Source organism: Manihot esculenta, chromosome 5 (genome assembly GCF_001659605.2).
Source record: "Manihot esculenta cultivar AM560-2 chromosome 5, M.esculenta_v8, whole genome shotgun sequence".
NCBI lineage: Eukaryota > Viridiplantae > Streptophyta > Magnoliopsida > Malpighiales > Euphorbiaceae > Manihot > Manihot esculenta.
The window spans coordinates 32,474,802-32,493,872 of NC_035165.2; the positions used below are offsets into that span (position 1 = coordinate 32,474,802).

The following is a 19,071-nucleotide window of genomic DNA, read 5'->3' on the forward strand; positions in this document are numbered from 1 at the left end:
TCATTCGTCAGACACCTGATTAGAGAGATGGGCTTGATCCTTTGATCTTTGTTTTCCGGCTGGCGTGGGCATCACCTAAGCAATCAAGCATACAGCTTGACTGCCATGGACCACACTTCATAACAATGATGACAAGTGAGAACAGCTGTTCTGGATGACCTGCAGTTTTGTCATTTTTCTTCTCAACCAGTTGTTTCACCAGCCCCATCAGATAAGGTTCCCCAACTGCAAGCCAACCAACCTCACCAGCAATCGCTTATTTATCAATAGTTGGATAGACAAATAATAATTTCAGATTCCTGATGCGTCAATATCCTATGCACATGGTATACGCTTCAAAGACTCGAAAATTTTCATTATATTTGTAGAAATATGAAAATGAGAACAAAGCCAGAATACGGAACTCATCGCAAATACAGAACATCTTCTTACTAATATTTGACTACTAGACAGATTCACCAATGGGTAATAATAATATAGGAACTTTTCAACACTCTTCAGATTACTCGATTGGACTTGAACTGATCCACCCATGTTCAACGAAAAGCAGAAAGATACACTTTAGACATCATATTCTGTAAAAGACGTGGTAAAGGAACGTCCACGGTTCATTACATATCAGCAACCCCTTCCTCTTCTTCCTCATAGTCGAGCTCGTCTTCAGCTGTGGCATCCTGGTATTGCTGATATTCAGAGACAAGATCATTCATGTTGCTCTCAGCCTCTGTGAACTCCATTTCATCCATACCTTCCCCAGTGTACCAATGCAAGAAAGCCTTTCTCCTGAACATGGCTGTGAATTGCTCACTCACACGCCTGAACATTTCCTGGATTGAGGTTGAGTTACCAATGAAGGTTGATGCCATAGAGAGTCCCCTAGGAGGAATATCACACACGCTAGACTTGACATTGTTAGGGATCCACTCAACAAAGTAAGAGGAATTCTTGTTTTGGACATTGATCATCTGTTCATCCACTTCTTTTGTGCTCATCTTACCCCTGAACATGGCTGAGGCAGTCAGGTAGCGCCCATGGCGTGGGTCTGCAGCACACATCATGTTCTTGGCATCCCACATTTGCTGAGTAAGTTCTGGGACAGTTAGTGCTCGGTACTGCTGGGAACCACGTGATGTCAGAGGAGCAAATCCAACCATAAAGAAGTGTAAACGGGGGAAGGGGATGAGATTCACTGCAAGCTTCCTAAGATCAGAGTTAAGCTGACCAGGAAACCTAAGGCAGCAGGTAACCCCACTCATAGTTGCAGAGATCAGATGATTCAGATCACCAACTGTCAGAAATCAACGAGCACAAGTTAATTTAGTGGTTCTACCTTCATATGCAGCATAAATATGAAAACATCAATGTAGAAAACTTGAAACAGATCGCATAAAGACATGTCATGTTCTAAACTATCCTTTTTCCTTTTGATCAATTCGATAGTTTTAACAAAAGTCAATTAAGTTAAGCACTAATCCTGAATTAGTCATGATCAACTGCATAAATTATTTTTTTCTCAATATGCTAACAAGTTCAGACATTATATTCTTCTGTCCCAAAAGCATATTTCCAAAAATTTGACAAAATTCATAATTTGTTGACCCGCTAAGATGCACTTACAGCTGGGAGTGGTTAACTTGAGTGTCCTAAAACAGATGTCATACAAAGCCTCATTATCCAGCACCATGCACTCATCAGCATTCTCAACTAACTGATGTACAGAAAGGGTGGCATTGTATGGCTCAACAACAGTATCTGAAACCTTGGGTGAAGGGAACACAGAGAAAGTGAGCATCATTCTGTCAGGGTATTCCTCCCTGATCTTAGAAATCAAAAGAGTTCCCATTCCCGAACCAGTTCCACCACCAAGTGAGTGGCAAACTTGAAAACCTACACAAACGGAAGGCAAATCAAATGAATAAATTGTGATTCAAATGATAAATAAAGTTCAATTACTATGACAAACTGCATATTCCTTCCATTTTAGTAAGAAATTCTAGGCCTTGAATTCCTCCTTGTTCAAGTGCCAAAACACTTCCCAACTACAAAGGTCAGAAAGGGAAAAATCAATTTGTTCCAAGAAAAAAAATAATAAGAAATCAACAATTTCTCGAGTTCACTGCTTTTGTAAAAGAACTTCAGAAAGCATATTGACAGAGCACATTTCTTGCTGGGAATGGATAACTTCTGAAAAGCTATAATCATAAGGGAAACTTTGTGCAGTCAACCAACACCTAAAAGGTAGATCCTACACCTAACAATTGTATTAAAGAATAATTGAAAATACAACCCAACCAATAATATACCTTGAAGACAGTCACAGTTCTCAGCCTCCTTCCGCACAACATCGAGAACTGCATCAATCAGCTCCGCTCCCTCAGTGTAATGCCCCTTGGCCCAATTATTTCCAGCACCAGATTGCCCGAACACAAAGTTATCAGGCCGGAAGATTTGACCATAGGGACCAGTCCTCACACTGTCCATGGTACCAGGCTCAAGATCCATAAGCACAGCACGAGGGACAAATCGCCCGCACGAGGCTTCATTATAGTACACATTGACGCGCTCCAACTGCAGATCCGAGGAACCTGTGTATCTTCCAGTTGGGTCAATACCGTGCTCGTCGCAAACGACCTCCCAGAACTTGGATCCGATCTGGTTACCACATTGTCCACCTTGAACGTGAAGAATTTCTCTCATTTTTGTTTCTCTGAATACAGAAGTAGAAAATAATTTCAGAACACCAATCCTCTATTGGATTCCAACAAAAGGCATTAAAAAACAACAATTAAATGTGAAAAAGGAAATAAATCCAATTACGTGAACGGAAACAGAAAGTAAAATTTCACAGAGTTAGAAGATAACTTCTACGAAATCAATGACAAAAAAAAAAAAAAAAATCCAACCGCACTAAGACTATATAATTTAGATTGTAGACTATATGATATCTCGAAAATCTGGATTTAGAAATAAATTTAAACCAAGTCAAATTCAATTTCTTAGAGAAAGTGAATGACAAAGTTCTTTAGGGAAGAACAAATTCATTCAACTAAGCTTGGATAAGAAGATAAACAAATATGCTAATCTTAGACCTTGACTGGTTCGATGCCAGAAAAATGCAGGAAAGTATTAAATTCGAGTAAGCAAGCATAAAAGTGTAAATAGAAGACCAAAACATTCAATTTTCACTTATTTCACTTCGTTACTCTGTTTTTTCAGACATCAAAAAAAGAATTCTAACTCGAAAGAGATATCAGATCTGAGAATGCGAGACTCACCGTTGAGTAACCGGCGACCACGGGTGGAAACGAGGAGAATCTGGATTCTGGCGATCGGGCCCGAGAGAGGCTCGATCTTGTAGGAAGGGGAAGAGAGGAATGGGGTGCTAGCTACGCAGATATTTTAGGCGTAATGCAGCTATATAACCAATAGATAGGGCAAGGCCGTGAGATCTGACGGCTAATTTTATTTCCCTCCTTTTCTTGTTTTGGCCCGTTTGATGGGGATGTTTGAACGGTGTGGATGTTGCTCTGACTTGACTGAGGTAATTTTTTTATTTGTTTTCTTTTTTTCGGGTAATACCTCTGCGTAAAATGATCTTATTGTCCTCTGTAGAGTCGGACCGGACGGCCAAAAGTTCTGGCAATTCGGGGACTGAATAAATTGGTAAAAGCCCCGCGGCATGCATGAGGAATTGAACACCTTTTTGTATGGATGCAATGTGAATCATATAAATTGCCTTTATATTGCTTTTTGTTTAACATGATTCTTTCTAAAAACATAAATAAATAATTTTTTATAAAATTATATACAATTTATTTTTAAATAAAAAATTAATTATTTTATTTAAAATAAAAATTTAATATAAAATAACTAAATTGAATTGCTCAGAAATATTTAATAGGTTATAGATTTTTATGTAATGTTTTTTAAGAATGAGAGGTTTTCTGATAATAAATCGAAAATGAGATTGAAATGAAATAATTTTAAAGTTGAAAGAAGATTGATATAAATTAACCTATTTGAGTTAGTTAAATATCATTATTTAGCCCATAAATTAATTAAGAAATGAGTAATCATTTTAACTTAGAAGAGTAGAAGATAGAGAGGTTTGTTTGGTGTATCTGCCTGGAAAACAAAGGGTGGGAGAGAGACCTTGCTGGAAGGGCCACATGAGACAGTGATGTGCCCATGTGACCTGTCAACAACTACTCACACCTCATTCCATTACACACATCTCATTCACTTCCCTCCGATATAAATATACCCACACACTAAGTAAGTTATCTCCCAAATTTTTCCTTATTCACAATAAATTGTACAAGTGTATTAAATATTTAAAATTGATAAATAAATCTATATGAAAAAATTCAAATAAATCCTTAAAGTTTTTGTTGAATTTACATCAGTTCAATTTAATATTTTTATGTCAGAGATAGATAAAAAATTGAATAAAAAATATAGTATGCGATTTTATCTTTTTTCCACTTAAAAATATATAATTTACTTTAGAGTCTATTATTCAATTTTATATCAAAATAATATCTTATAATATAAATTATATATTATTATAGGGTCTATAAATATTATTATTTGCTAACAATACGATATCATAAAGTATTGTCTTGAAATAAAATTGAATTATAGATTTTCAAACAAATCACAAATCTGAAGTGAAAAATCAGTAAAAATATGTGATATCAATTATAGGTTCAAAAAAAATTTATTTGGACTTGAATGTAAAATACAAGGATTTATTTAGACTTTTACTAAATCTATATTAATTCTTCTCATCTCACTCTTTATTTATTTATTTTTTATTTCAGATATAAAAAAATAAATAATTAAGTAATAAATAGAAGATTCAGTCATTTTAGTCATTAAAAGACTGTTGTTTACATTCATAAAATAAATTTTATTTTCTTAATTAATAATTATCATCATATAAATTATGAACTATAGTTTAATCATGAAAATAATTATGAAATATTTCTTACTAATATAATGACAAATTCTTTTGCTTTTGTATAGTAAATTATATATATATATATATATATAAAATAAAGTTATTTTCATAGCACAATCTAGTGTATTTGTAAGATTTTAGTCCACAATAATTTATTAAATAGTGTTTAGTATTTTAAATTATAATTAAAATATTAATTAAAGTGACTAAATAGTAATTCATGAAAAATTATTTTATAATTTTTAAGTTTTGATATGTCTTGCTTAGAAAATACCGTGATGTAAGACTGATTAAATTTCATTGAGAAGTTTTAACCAATAATATTTTGTTAAGACGATTGGATGGAAAATGAGAGTTTAAAAATTAAAAACTCTTATTAAAATTCTTAAAAAATTAAAAATATCTCCAAAACAGTTTAAAAAACTATTTATAATAAAAAAAATTTAATATGAAAAATTATAAAAAATTAAAATATAAAATTAATTTTTTAAATGGTGAAATTTTCGCTTTAAATTTGTGTTGATTTATAGTTCGTCACACTTTTAAAAGTCGTGTGTTTTAATTTTTTTTTAAATTATTATAAATTTTTACGAGAAATCAATAATAAAAATTAAATTCGATTTAAATTTATAGATAAAATCATGAAGATTGTTTGGTCTAAAATATAATTATAATAATTGTGATTTTTTATCTAAACATAGGCTTTCCATAACTGACAGCTAATACTCTATTGTTGTCTGAAATTTATAAGGTTTTAAGGGCTGGGTAAATAAAGACAATTAAACATTATACACATGGAAAATACAAAAGAAATGTTAAATGTGGTGAATTAGCAAAATAGTATATATTAATTGATCTGCTTAGTCAGGTGGCAAGATATAGGGTGGAGTACACCTAGATTAAAGTCAATTTATTAATCATAATTTATTTTTTTTAAAACATGATAGTAAAAAAAATTGATTTAAATATATTACTTTTTGACAAATTACATCTCATAAAATAACTTAATTAGGTTAGAATAAGTAAATTACTTTCTCTCCACTAAAAAAAAAAATTTTGACTTTCTCATAAGTCAAAGAAGAAATACCAATTAAACAGAAATAATTTTTCAAAAATTTTAAAGGAAAAATTACTTTTTAGTCTCTGAGATTTAACGTAATTAATACTTATGTCCTTCTATTTTGGCGACTCAACACTTAAGTCCCTCACTTCCTTTTCTGTCCAAATTCGTAATCCTTCCGTCCAAAATAACCGTTTGGAACACATGAATTGACAAAATTAACCCTCACTAAAAATTCCGCTATTTAAAAATCACAAAACCCAAACCCAAATGCCTCTTCTTCTTCTTCCCACCTTTTCTGCAACTTCTTCTTCTGCAACCGGAGAAAACATGAAAGAGGAAAAAAAAAAAGGATTTCACATTGAGAGAATGGTATTTTTGGAAAAAATTATCACCTCTCATCTTTGACTCTTTGACCAAACGATTTAAATGGACGGAAAGACTGTGAATTTGGACGGAAGAGAAAGTGAGGGACTTAAGTGTTGGGTCGCCAAAATAGAGGAACAAAAGTGTTAATTACGTTAAATCTCAAGAACTAAAAAATAATTTTCTCAATTTTAAATTTTATAACTAAATTACCCTAATAAAATAAGAACTGATTTATTAATTGCCTTTACCTGATATGTTACCTGTCTCCAGAATATCAAAATCCATTCAAGATTTTGTTCTTTATAAATGTCATGTGATCATCTATGTATTCTTCTTATTCTTTCATTATCATTATTATTGTTATTTATAGGAAGATTCTATTTGGGTTTTGGACCACCTAGTTTGTCACATGCTAAAGTATCAAAAGCTGTCTCATAAATAGATCCAAGCAACATGTTTCTTGTTTTTTATTACCATGTTTTTGACATTTGTTTTGAGATATAAGATATTCTTCTCTTTAATCAACTAAGGAACCAAATCTAAGATGCAATTATATGTTATACTCATTATTAAATAAAAAAATAAATAAATTGAGGCTTATATTAACACGGGTAAGCTGTAGTGAAATAATAAATAAATAAAAAGCTATATCATGAAATTCAACTGCTTTCCGTTTTACATTGATGGATTACAGAAAATTTAAATTATATTGATATATTTATATAAATTATTATTTTATTCAATGACTCTTATCGGACTTACGAGTATATTAATTTCATTATTGACTTATATAATCTCGACTAATAGAATTATTTGTAGTTACATATTATGATGCGATTTTTTAATTTGACTTATTTTGAAAAGCGTTCAAATTAAGTACTGCACGGTTACAAATTAAGTTTCACATGATTACAAATAAATATTAAAATTTAAAACCGTGATATTCAATACCAAAATAGTTAAGAGTAAAAAAACTAATAAATCTCTTTAATCCACAATAAATAAATATGGATCCAACGTTATCTCTTACTAAGTTTTTTTTTTTCAATAAAGAATTTAATTTATAAATTTTTATTTTATTAATAAAATAGTTATAACCAATCATAAATCTTGAGGAGTTGAACTCAAAATTGAAAAAAAAAAGGTTATAAATATTAAAACTATAAGAATTATTTAAAAAATAAAATTTAAAAAATTAAATCGTTATATCTTGTAGATCGTTTTTTATTAAAAAAATAAAATAAAATTATAAATTTTACTAAATTTGGTAGAGGATTACAACTCACATTAATAAAATCATAAAATCTACTTAATGACTTATAATTATAGTTAAAATTTTTAATTTTGAAAGATAAAACTCTAATTTTTAAATTAATTATGATTATAGCTAAACTCTAAGATATTTATTTAAAATTGATGTGTAATAATTATAGTTAAAATATTTAATATTATATTTAAATATTTTAATTTTTTTTACAGTTAAAATTGACTCTTAAAATAATATTAATCAATTTTAAATTAATACACATATTATATCATATGCATTATTTATTTATATTTTTTAAATATTAATTAAATCTACACTAAGCAATTATTTAACACTAATTAACCATATACCCTAAAAATATTTTAATCTTATTGTTTTAATTCTAATTTAAACTCTAAAATCCTTAATTTAAAATTAATGATTTAAAAATTCATTCAAAATGAAAATTTTATATTTAAATAAAAATTACTTTTTAACTTCTATGAAAAAAATTAAAAATTTTAAAATTTTATATAGTGATTAACTATAATTATAATCAATTTTAATTTAATCATTTAAAATTAAAATCTTAATATAATCGTGATTAAACCTAAAATTTTAGTTTCACATCCATAAGAAGATCATAAAAAGTGTAAGAAGGAAAAAGGCAGACCAGCTTATCGCCATTACACACCCTATGGGGGCGTATGTTGAGCCATCCGCTCGACGATTTCAATCACTTTTCAACTCCCTTTTTCAAATCCTTTTTCATTTCTCCCTAAAATTCTTGTTCACTATCAAGATTCTATTCCACAACAAATATACCAAAAATAAAGTCACAAACATTCTAGCAAAATACAGCACCACTTTCTCTCGTAGCAATCATCTCAATACATAAATCATGCAACAAAAGCTGCTGTTATTTTCAGTAGATATCAGATACAGCTGCAGTCAATCTCCACTGGTACGCTCAGGACAAAAAAAGATGCCTTGGTGTTGGGCTAGTAGTAAAATATGAAAGAAAGAAACTAAAGAATGCTGGATGCCCGTAACACAATAGAACATACCAAATCCTACTGTTACAAGCCTATAATACAACATGAAACTCTGAATAATAATTACAATTAGTGAAAAAGAATACCATGGGCGGTTGGCCATTTAAGTTCCCACCGGAGATCGGTCGTCAGGTCCAGCAAGAATGATCTAGCATTTCAGTCATTTGCTAATGTAAGTCGACTTCGTCAATAGAAGGAAAGGCACAAAAAGAAGAGAGACACAGATGAATACGAGAAATACTTACATTGCAATCAAAGGCAAATCTTCTTGCAAGCATAATGGCTGCATTTCTTTCCCTCTCTGATTCAAATGCTAACACAAAGGAAATCCCTTTATTCGCTTGCCAATACAAGGCCTGTGCTGCAGCATTCCCACCTCCTCTAACTCCACATAGCTAAAACATGAGCCAAGTGTCAGAAACAGATTAGCATTTTCACTTGGAAACATTCAAGTGTATATGCAGGTGCTTGTGCAACTCAAAGCAAGAGAGAGTGTGTGATGCACACGAGTTACACAGTTTGTGTCGACATTAAGAATTTATTTTAAATTAAAATTGGAAAAAAAAATAATAATAGAAGAAAAATCCTTAGATGAGGAATAAAATCTCCAGCATCAAACCATCTTCTGAAAACAAGATTAACATACGAGTCATGTTACCTGCATTGAAGGGGAGTAGTACTCTTTAGTAACTGTCGTCTTTCCTCTACAAAGCTTCATCCTCATCTTTCCCACATGTAGCACATGAATGGATTCTGATTTATGATCTACACAATTCATCTGGGTAACAACTACCTATAGAACAAAAACATAAACACGAAGGACATGAATTCCATAGGGATAAAAACTGACACAGATATGTTCAAATTTAAACCTATGAACTAATAAATGATGACAACAAACAGATGAACAACATCCAAATATTATGCTAGATAAAACTATTTTAATAAACCTCAGTATCCTGGGTTGGTTGAGCACCTACAATTGCTGTTTGTCATCATTCAGTCTAATGCTCTACAGCAGTTACCCATAGAGGATTCCCGCACGTAAATCCTTGAACAATGTGATGTCAACAGATCTTCATTCAAAATGCAATAATTTAATCCTTAATAGAACTTGCTAAGCAATAGCATATTAGCAAGAATTCCAGAATTTGAAATAGAGAAAATGAGAAAATGATAGATTCCTGATTGCTCTCTGCATCCTGTAACAATTTCTTCACCACCAAAAATTGGTTTGAATCATGAAATGAACATAACTGATTATCTAATTACATCAGAATTTTCTGGCAGGCACTTAGATCTGATATCAGGCATGAACAAGAAACCTATGCTGTCATTAATTAAGCTTATAAAGAATAAACCGAAAGTCATTATCCGGATAAGACCACGGGCAAACATTCAAATCTCACATGCATGCACCCTTCTTTTTAACAACTGAACAACATATGGGGAAATTTCATGTAGTGCCCACTTTGAGATTGACTCCACCAACATCACCAATTGTAAGGCCAGCTTGAATTGGACACATCTCACCCAACACAATAAAGAAGTGTAGCACAGAATGACTTGTGATAATGCACTATGAGCTATGTCCAAATAATCTAAGTAATTCTCAATAAGTCAGCAAAACAGTTTAAATAGAACAAAGCAACTTACATTGAATTCAACATCATGTTTCCGCACAAGTGCCTCCACATAGCTCCCAAGACCAGCAGCTGACAACAAAATTACATCAGCCTTTTTTGTCCTATCCTAAATCAATTTAGGCAAAAATTTCAAGAATGGTTCATGTAATGAAACACAATTTTTAACATAAACAAAAGCAGACCAGGATCAATTGCACCAGTGGTTGTCAACGTGACTTGAAGACTTTCAGCAATAATTTCTGCTCGCAGGACTCGCCCGACATCAAAAGGTTCTGGAGCATAAACAGACTTGGTTGCTCCTGCATGGAAGTTGAGTTTATGAAATTTGGCAAAAATTCTCAACTGTACAAGATATCATTTCCAGCAACCAATTTCAGTTTAGGCGGTCATCTAATTCATATTAGCAATTTAGCATCCTGTTTTAATCAATAGTTTCTAAAATATATCTTGTCCTTAAACTTTTTTCTCTAATGTTCGTTATATACATGGAAATTAGCAGAAATCAGACACCGATAAAAGCATGCTTTTCCCGTTTCACGTTTCATGATTATTTCCTCGTGGTCTCCCCAACCCTCTTCCCAAAAGTGAGATAGAGAGAGAAATACCTTCCTCAAACTACCAAACTTAAGTAGCTCAGCTGATAGCAATTTAATTTATTGGACATGCATCCAAACTTCTTGGAAATATTACAACTATTTTCACAAATCTCATCCTACATATGCTTTGTAGATTGTTTTACTTTACAATATTAGTTTCATGTGTAAACTATTTGAGTCATCAAAGAAAAAAAAAAAGAACTAGTTTCCAATTAGATGCAACCAAACTTCCAGACACTGAATGTGTAGAATTTCGGAACCAACTCCCATACATTATCAAAGTTCCCTTGTTAGCCCCAATAATTGTGTAAACAATGATCTGTTGTAATCGTTATCTATAAATTTTCAGTAACCATGATGCTGAAGCTTATTTATTTGCTTCACTTGCAACACAAAAAGGGGAATAAAAGTGAATCATAAATGAAAATTTGTAGGTAACCAATTGCACGCTGCTACATGTAAGCATATGCATGCTCTTGTTTCCACGCAACCATTTGGTCGATGAAACAACAAAATTATTAGAAAGAAAGCAGAACATGTCTAAAAAAGTCCAAACTCACAAGGGCAAAAACAGCTAGTAAATTTAAAAACATTAATAATTTCTGACATCAGCATTTTATAAAAGTAGAATCAAACACAGCTTCTACTATGCACTTCTGACTTCTGATTTACTGAACCATGAAGAGAAAAGCAACTGTAGAACGATTATGGATACCTGATATAGGTTCCTTCCTGGCACCTTCAGTTGACAAACGATACCACTGAATTGAACACTTAGAAAGTTCTGGAGCATTATCAAAGCAAGGACTGATATGTAAACAAGAACCCAGAGCTTCAGAGCCATCTAATTCATATGATTGGCATATGTTCTGCTCAGATCTCTTGCTCCTTGCCAACTGGAAATGTTAAAAAGAAATCAGAAGATGAAGAAGTTGGTAATAGAATCCACTTCATCTCCATATTTATAGGACAATGTTACATAAAATACAACACACAAAATGTGAAAATCAGAAGTGCATCAACGATTTCACAACAGAATGTCTGCGTGCATGTGTGGTTGTGCATTTCTGCTAAAAGAATTTCACAATTTTGTATTCTCCTTGGGATGGTCAAAGCTGGTAGCATCCCATTATTGAAGGACTTTCTTTGGTGTCAACGCTCTTTCTTCCATGAAAACGATATCGGTGTACCCAACAAATTTTAAGATAAAACAAGGTTTTGATCCCAATGTTAATGCAAGGAAGAAATGGAATCCTAAAAGCTAGTTAAATATGAAGCTCAGCCACCAAGCAAATAACTTAAATAGCATTCCAGTTCAGCAATCCAAAGACTTTAAGGGCAACAAGTCAAATGCATTGTGCAAACTCTTAATTTTCTAGACACTTTCTTTGAGAATCATACAATATTTATATACAAGATATCTTATAATCATGTATTCTAACTTGGGAAAGTATCCTATAATTATGCTAATGATTATTACATCATTGACTTACTATAACACTTCCTCTCAAGTTGGAGCATATATGTTTATCATGCCAAACTTGTTACAAATGTAATCAACCCCAGCCACCATTTAGAGCTTAAACACTAGATTAGAGTGGCCAACTTCCTGTTATAGGTTTTGTTCGTCTTGTTGGTTACAAGTGTTACTGCATAGATAAAATAAGGCATCTCTCAAAATGAAGTTTAATTTTGGTGTGCGCGGACTGAAAAAGTCTCATGATTTTTTTTTCAAAAAAGCAGGCAAGATACCTCATTAATGCTTTTTGAGAGGTTTCAACCAGAGAGAAAATTTCTTCAATTTGTTGCTTGTCAGATGGTTAGGGATGTTTTGTTCAAGCACAATATTAGGATTCTAACAATCAATATTTGTCCATCCATACAAATAGAATTACTTTTCGAGTAAATGTTTTTGGCATCTAGTGTATTTTGAGGAGTTTCAGTAGCAAGTACACATTCTAATTTCTAACTTGTTATATTTTTGTTTCCTTCTCATTTCTGCTTAGAATAAAACCTTTCCTGCTGTGCTTTTTATTTTTTACGACATTTACCTAAGATTATGGCTCTTATTGTATATCTAAAGCTCTATGGAAAAGAATCTGTAAGGAGGAGCAAAGCATGAGGTACAAATTTTTCATATGTGGGTATTTAACTATTCATGTTCAATTTTTTTATTCATTTACTTAAGGAACAATGCAATAAACGAGCATATGAGTATTTATTTCAAATATGCTAAAGTAAAAAACTAACCTCTTTCTGAAGTAGAAGAGAACGTTTGGACTAACCTCTTTCTGAAGTAGAAGAGAACGTTTGGACTTCTCTTCAAGTTGAATCCTCAGCGCACGTAGTTCATGTTCCATGTCCATAACCTTAAAATTATGTTCAACCAACTCATGACCAACAAGCCATATTTGTATCACAAATGCCAAGTGCAAGCAAGAGTGCAAAAATATAACTTCAACACTATGCATAGATCAGTATACACATAGAACATCACTCCTTCCCCTTCACCCATCTCCTTAATTTATTACAAATGTAATTTCTAATAGAATAGCCCTAGACCTAGAAGCATTACTTTGTAACTGCTCCAAACAGCCAAGTTAAATGCAAGGGAGAAAAGCAGATTTATCTTAGGATTGGAACATTAAAAAAGAAAAAAATGAGACATTGACCTGATAAAAGTTGGTTCAATGTAATTGTATTTGTCTGATTAACATAGATGGTCCTATCAAATGGTTAAAATCAACCAAGGTATGAAAATAACCACATGAAAACATTCAAAAATACAAGTAAAATCAACTAATAAAAAGTAAAAATAGAAAGAAAGAAAGCAACCCTAAGGCACCTAGGTGCATGCCTTGGGGATGGAGCCTAACATAAGATTGTTGCTGGGGTGCGACCTCAATGGTTGAGTCTGAAGGCTGAAGCCTAGGCATGCCTTAAGAATAAATTTACTTGCAGGAACTAGACCATAATAAATAAATTAATTAAATAGCATAATCTGCTGATATTTATCTATGAAACGGCACTAAGAACAAAGATCAGATGTGCACCTTGCTTGGCTGATGCAGCATTTTGATCCTTCGAGCCTCTTGAACCTCCTTCATTAATTCCTCCAGGTCCTAACATCCCAAACAATTTTTTGCTAAAAAGTAAATTAGAAAGAAACATGCTGCAAATAGTTATAGAAGAAGTACTAAAAGAACAAAAACTAAACACAAGAGGCCCCCAAAGAGAACATGAAAGGAATGTGCATCTATGTTTATCTATTAAAAGATTCAGAAAATTATAAAGTCAATCGTAAGTATCAAAATTGCAATGAAAAAAGCAACAAGAGCATAATCGTCCATTGGCCAAATAAAAAAAGAATAGATCTATTGCCACAACTTCAAAAAGAATCGAACTGCCAAAATACTAGAAGGATCAACAAACAAACTATTGAAGATTGATAACCAACACTCCTAGACTAACAACATACAGTACAAACCTGCTTCCCTGAAGTTCGAGACATCCGTTCATGTTCTTGAAGGGCTTCTTCCACCCTCTGAACTGCTGCTCTAGCACTCTCAATTTCTGCACGAGCAAAAGCTCTTTCCTCATCAACAAGTCTCTTGGCATCTTCTGAAGCCTACAAATGGATATGAGCATTTAGTAGCGAGCTAGAAACATACATTTACTTATCTCCCATTATATAACCAGAGAGAATAAGAAAATAAGCTACATATAGGAGAGAAACTTCCAGAGAGTATTGCTAAAATTCATATTTTTCGCTCGCCACCTTTCTCAAGTTCTCAATGGAAAAGGAAAGCGGGCTTATGTCAGTATATGCGGAAATAAGCAAACAACAGAGATTTCTACTTCCAAATATATAAATAAATTTGTTAGAACTTAGAGAAATTCAAGGGGGAATTGCAAAGTTTGAAGCTAAATCAACCAGTATAAAAATACAAATATGCATAACCACAATGAGAAACTAAGAGAAGTCAAGCACCTGAATTAACAAAAATTAAAAACAATTTGGCTATAGGAATCTAGAACTAGGCATAAGATGTCCACAGCTCCTACTAAGTATTAAATCACCTGCTTAAGAAAACTAGCTAGCTTCTTCACTTCTGCTTTTTCTTGAATTAACTCTCCTTCCCTTTGAGTCAGCTGAACGGCTAAAGCTTCCACCTAGAAGAAGTAACCACAAATTTGGCATGTGTAAGTTGCATAATTTAAGAGGTACTAAAGGCAGCATCAATATGAGCCAAGAACTGAAAAAAATCCCTAGCAGAACCATTGTAGACTGGAAAAATTAAACTATAAAGGACAAAGAACATTTATAACACTACTGTTGCTTTTCCCAAAAGAAAAAGGGTTTTCAATCATTTCAATTTCTCATAATCATTTTTTATTAAATTTTTTCAGCACTCACAATTAAAATAATAACAATAACACTTGGGCAGTGCATCCAGGAAGTAAGAAATGATAAAACATAAGGCATAAAATAACTGTGTACAAAAAGCATGAATTCACCATAACTATTCTGGTATCAAGCACTAATAAGATTTTAGGAAATTATCCCAAAAAGGAAGAAGCTTGCATGAAGACCTTGTTGATATCTAATCATCTATACAACCATGATGGAAAGGAAGAAAACATGATAAAAGAAGTAAATATGCAGGACTAACCATTGCAATAGCTTCTTCTACATCATCCTTGTTTCTGCCTGCCACACGCCCTCTTAAGGATTCTAGTGCATCTCTAAGCTTCTTTAAAAGAACATGTTTTTCTAATGAAGCTGCCTCTCTGAGTCGAGCCTGAAATCCAGACATGACTAACTTGAGACTTCCAACTTATTTTCAGACCTCATTCATGCTCCACTTAATTAATTGCTAGAAGAAATAACTATAGGAATCCATATTCTTCCTCAACTGAATTTAAAACTATCATTAGATATGGTAACAAGTTCGGCATCATCCAATAAAAAGACCAACAAAAGCATAAAATAGAGAGTTGTTTCGTAACTCAATTCAATTTTCACAAGATAGTCAACTTGTCAGACCGCTAAAACCAAGTCTTTAAGAATTTGTGTAAAACTCAAAGCTAAATCATACATCCAGAAGTATACTACAAAATTAGACAAACTTCACCTCTTCAGACAACTTAGTAGCAGCAGCCAAACCCTTCTCAAATTTACTGGCAAGGTCACGAACAGAGAGGCGATTCTGCTGTTCCAAAAGCATTGCAGTCTCGCGGGCCACAACCTCCTTCATGGTCAGTACTTTTGGGTCATCCTTTGCATCCAAAATCTGATTGTTCGCTCCAAGTTTGTAATTAGGAAAACGACTCGAAGCAAATACAACATCAGCTGATACAGCTGGAACAGTATCTCTCTGAATAGTATGTGCAAAACCACGGCTTAACCTTGTCATTATTCCAAACTCACTATCCTGTTTAAGAATCAGAAAATAAGATTGGCAAATAAGAAGTTAAGTTCATAATCATTGTAAAAGGAGTTACCAACTTAAAGCAAAATGTGGGTCAGCATTTAGCAACCGAAATTATCAAAATCAAGTAATTATAGGAGGAAGATAAAAGACAGTAACCCTTTTGCTTGTCTAAAAATTGCAATGAATAAAAAGTACTTAAATTTCTCAATTTTAAGAATCGTAATCAGCTGGGAAAATTTATAAAATATTTTGTTTTCTGCTCCTTTCTCTCAGATTTCTAAGCAACCATACAACAAGCTAGAATTTTTTTTTAAAAAAAAAGGAATAAAATTTGTTAACTGCACAGCAAAAATTAAGAGAGAGAATATCAGAATGCTTTATTCCTGTATCATCATCAGTCAAAACAACCAAACCTTCAACTAATAGTTATCTTATCATTACAGCTGAAATCAACTCTAGCAAAACATCCAGACAATTATAATTTAAATAATTAAAAAAAGTAATAATATGTCACGAGAGAAGTCGCATAAAAAGCAAAGAAGTCTAAACCCAGCTCTGCTAATAACTCAAAGAAAGAAACAGAGAAGTAAGAAATGAAACTCACAACCTCTCTAATATTTGGGTGAAAGAAAGCAATGGAGAAAAAAAAAGTTAAAAAGACAAAAAGGGAGGCTTAGACTTACAGATAATGAAAATACAGGAAAGGGCAATAAAAAAGGAAAAATAAGCAATGGGGATTTAAAGAATATTGGATCAGATGCGAATGGTAGGGCTGCTGGGAAACGAAAAATCTTGATAGAGTATTGGGAGAGAGACAGAATGATAATTTTCAGGAACAATTGAAGAAGAAGAAAGGAAAAAAGCAAAGAGGATAGCATACAAAAGTGAGCTGACTGGCTTTTCAAAAAGGACGCCGATATCATAGGAAAAGAGAGTGAGGAAATAAAGCCGGCCTCGAGACTTACCGTAGCTACTTAGGATTCTTAAAAAATATACTCATTCATATTTATTTTAAAATTATTCGACTGAAATTTTATATATTATATAAAATCAAAATTATTATAAAAAAATTATTAATAAATTTTTTAATCGTGGGAGGTAACTGGATATTTTTTTAAATTAATTTTTAGTATGAATTAAATTTAACTCGAATTTAATACGATATTAAAATTTTATATGTCATGTAATAGTTTATTGAATCTGGATCTTCTATCTAATTCATAGAAACTCTTTTTTTTAATTTTTAAATGAATTAGACTTAATTTAAATTTAATAAATTTATTTATAATTTTTTAAATGACTAAATAATATATATATATATATTTAAAATTAAAGTGATTAAATAATACATATAATTAAAAAAATATAAAAATCAAATAATATAAATATTTGAGAAAGCTAACAATTTTTTTATACATGAATCCTTAAGTTAATTATTATTCAGTCAATTATGTAACTCTCAAATTACAAACTTGATCCTATGTATTTAAGTTAGGGGTGAGCATTCGATCGATTCGGTTTAAAATTGAATTGAATTGAATAAATTGAAAATTGAAATTTTAGTATTTATAAAAATCAAACCGAACCAATTTTAATCAGAAATAGAATCGAACTGAACCGGTCTAATTCGATTCGGTTTTGATTTTTAATAATTTTTTTATTTTTTACACTTTATTTTTAATATTTTAAAATTTAATTAAAATAGTTTAATCTTAATATAATTTAATTTATCTATATTATTGAAAATAACATATTATTATCACTAATCGGTTCGGTTTAGTTTTTTTTAATTTTTTTCTGATCAAAATCGAACAGAACTGAAATAATCAAAATTTTTGAAATTAAAAATCGAAACGAACTGAATTGAATAAAAAACCGAACCAAATTTTAAAATTAATTCGGTTGGATCGATTTTTTCGATTTTAACCGAATACGGCTTTTAAATGACTCAAGAGGTTTCATGCAAAGCTTGTAGGTCCAATTCTCATTTTTCCATGTTTATTTTGTTTTTATTATTTTACATATCTTTATTTTTATTTTCTATTCATTTTATTCTTATTATACATGCTATGTATATTATTTTTTGTTATTATTTCTTTATGTTATTCTGTTTTTTATTTTAATTTTATTAAGTGTTATTTAATTTTATATTCATGTGTAAGGTATATTATTCTTTCTTTATTCTAGTTTTGTTTTTTTTATTTTTTTTTTCATTTATATTGTGTTAATATTAAGAATTTTAATAATTTGTTTAATGAAACTCATATCACTGGATTTGCTTCATTTCCTAGAGTGAACGTAGCAATATATAATTGTGGTCATAGTCGACAGTAAGGACATAATAATTACTGTAGTAATATAATTCTGACCATCCGAAGTGGAACAACTATGAAAGCAAAGAAGAAAAATAAGGATGGTCTAAAAAAACAAAGCGGCAGCCCTTCCCTCCCCTCTCATGTTTTCTCACGATCTCCCTTCCTTCCTCTTTCTTTCTTTTATTTTCTTCATTTTTATCGGCCGACACCTTTCAGCGATAATGAGCTTCATCGGAAGACAAATAGCAGTCGACAGAGGCGGAGGAAGGGTACGGCAAGGGGCACGTGTCGTTTCGGCGACCGGAAAATGCTTTGAAGGGGGATGAAGGTGCCGCAGCGGCGCAGTCGGTGGTGCCGCAGCAGTGCAGTTGCAGCCGGTGGTGCCC

The 19,071-nt window shown here is 31.9% G+C and overlaps 2 protein-coding genes across 3 annotated transcripts; both read right to left on the reverse strand.

Moving 5' to 3' along the window:
- Positions 1-329: 329 nt before the first annotated feature.
- On the reverse strand, positions 330-3,429 carry LOC110615236 (tubulin beta-6 chain). Its single transcript, XM_021757015.2, has 4 exons — positions 3,276-3,429; positions 2,304-2,707; positions 1,618-1,887; positions 330-1,288 (listed from the first exon to the last, which is right to left on the reverse strand). The coding sequence occupies exons 2-4, from the start codon at positions 2,695-2,697 to the stop codon at positions 612-614; spliced, it is 1,341 nt and encodes a 446-aa protein (XP_021612707.1). The 5' UTR covers positions 2,698-2,707; positions 3,276-3,429; the 3' UTR covers positions 330-611.
- A 5,057-nt stretch (positions 3,430-8,486) lies between these two features.
- Positions 8,487-17,336, reverse strand: LOC110615868 (stomatal closure-related actin-binding protein 1). Of its 2 annotated transcripts, none has more exons than XM_021758049.2 (13): positions 17,251-17,336; positions 16,071-16,370; positions 15,609-15,737; positions 15,016-15,108; positions 14,423-14,563; positions 13,989-14,057; positions 13,221-13,304; positions 11,651-11,831; positions 10,522-10,638; positions 10,350-10,408; positions 9,352-9,486; positions 8,939-9,088; positions 8,487-8,841 (listed from the first exon to the last, which is right to left on the reverse strand). In XM_021758049.2, the coding sequence occupies exons 2-13, from the start codon at positions 16,350-16,352 to the stop codon at positions 8,797-8,799; spliced, it is 1,485 nt and encodes a 494-aa protein (XP_021613741.1). In that variant the 5' UTR covers positions 16,353-16,370; positions 17,251-17,336; the 3' UTR covers positions 8,487-8,796. The 2 variants fall into 2 exon arrangements, with proteins under 2 accessions (XP_021613741.1, XP_021613740.1); XM_021758048.2 differs by having other exon boundaries at positions 17,054-17,330.
- Positions 17,337-19,071: the final 1,735 nt, after the last annotated feature.

Excerpts from the sequence above, each read along its gene's own strand:
- LOC110615236 (XM_021757015.2), bottom strand. The coding sequence starts at position 2,697 with ATGAGAGAAATTCTTCACGTTCAAGGTGGACAATGTGGTAACCAGATC. Across the intron at positions 1,888-2,303 it reads GAACTGTGACTGTCTTCAAG|GTTTTCAAGTTTGCCACTCA; the intron begins GTATATTATTGG and ends CCGTTTGTGTAG. Across the intron at positions 1,289-1,617 it reads CAAGTTAACCACTCCCAGCT|TTGGTGATCTGAATCATCTG; the intron begins GTAAGTGCATCT and ends GATTTCTGACAG.
- LOC110615868 (XM_021758048.2), bottom strand. The coding sequence starts at position 17,293 with ATGATATCGGCGTCCTTTTTGAAAAGCCAGTCAGCTCACTTTTGTATG. Across the intron at positions 13,305-13,988 it reads TGCTGCATCAGCCAAGCAAG|GTTATGGACATGGAACATGA; the intron begins GTGCACATCTGA and ends CATAATTTTAAG. Across the intron at positions 11,832-13,220 it reads CTCTTCTACTTCAGAAAGAG|TTGGCAAGGAGCAAGAGATC; the intron begins GTTAGTCCAAAC and ends TAACATTTCCAG.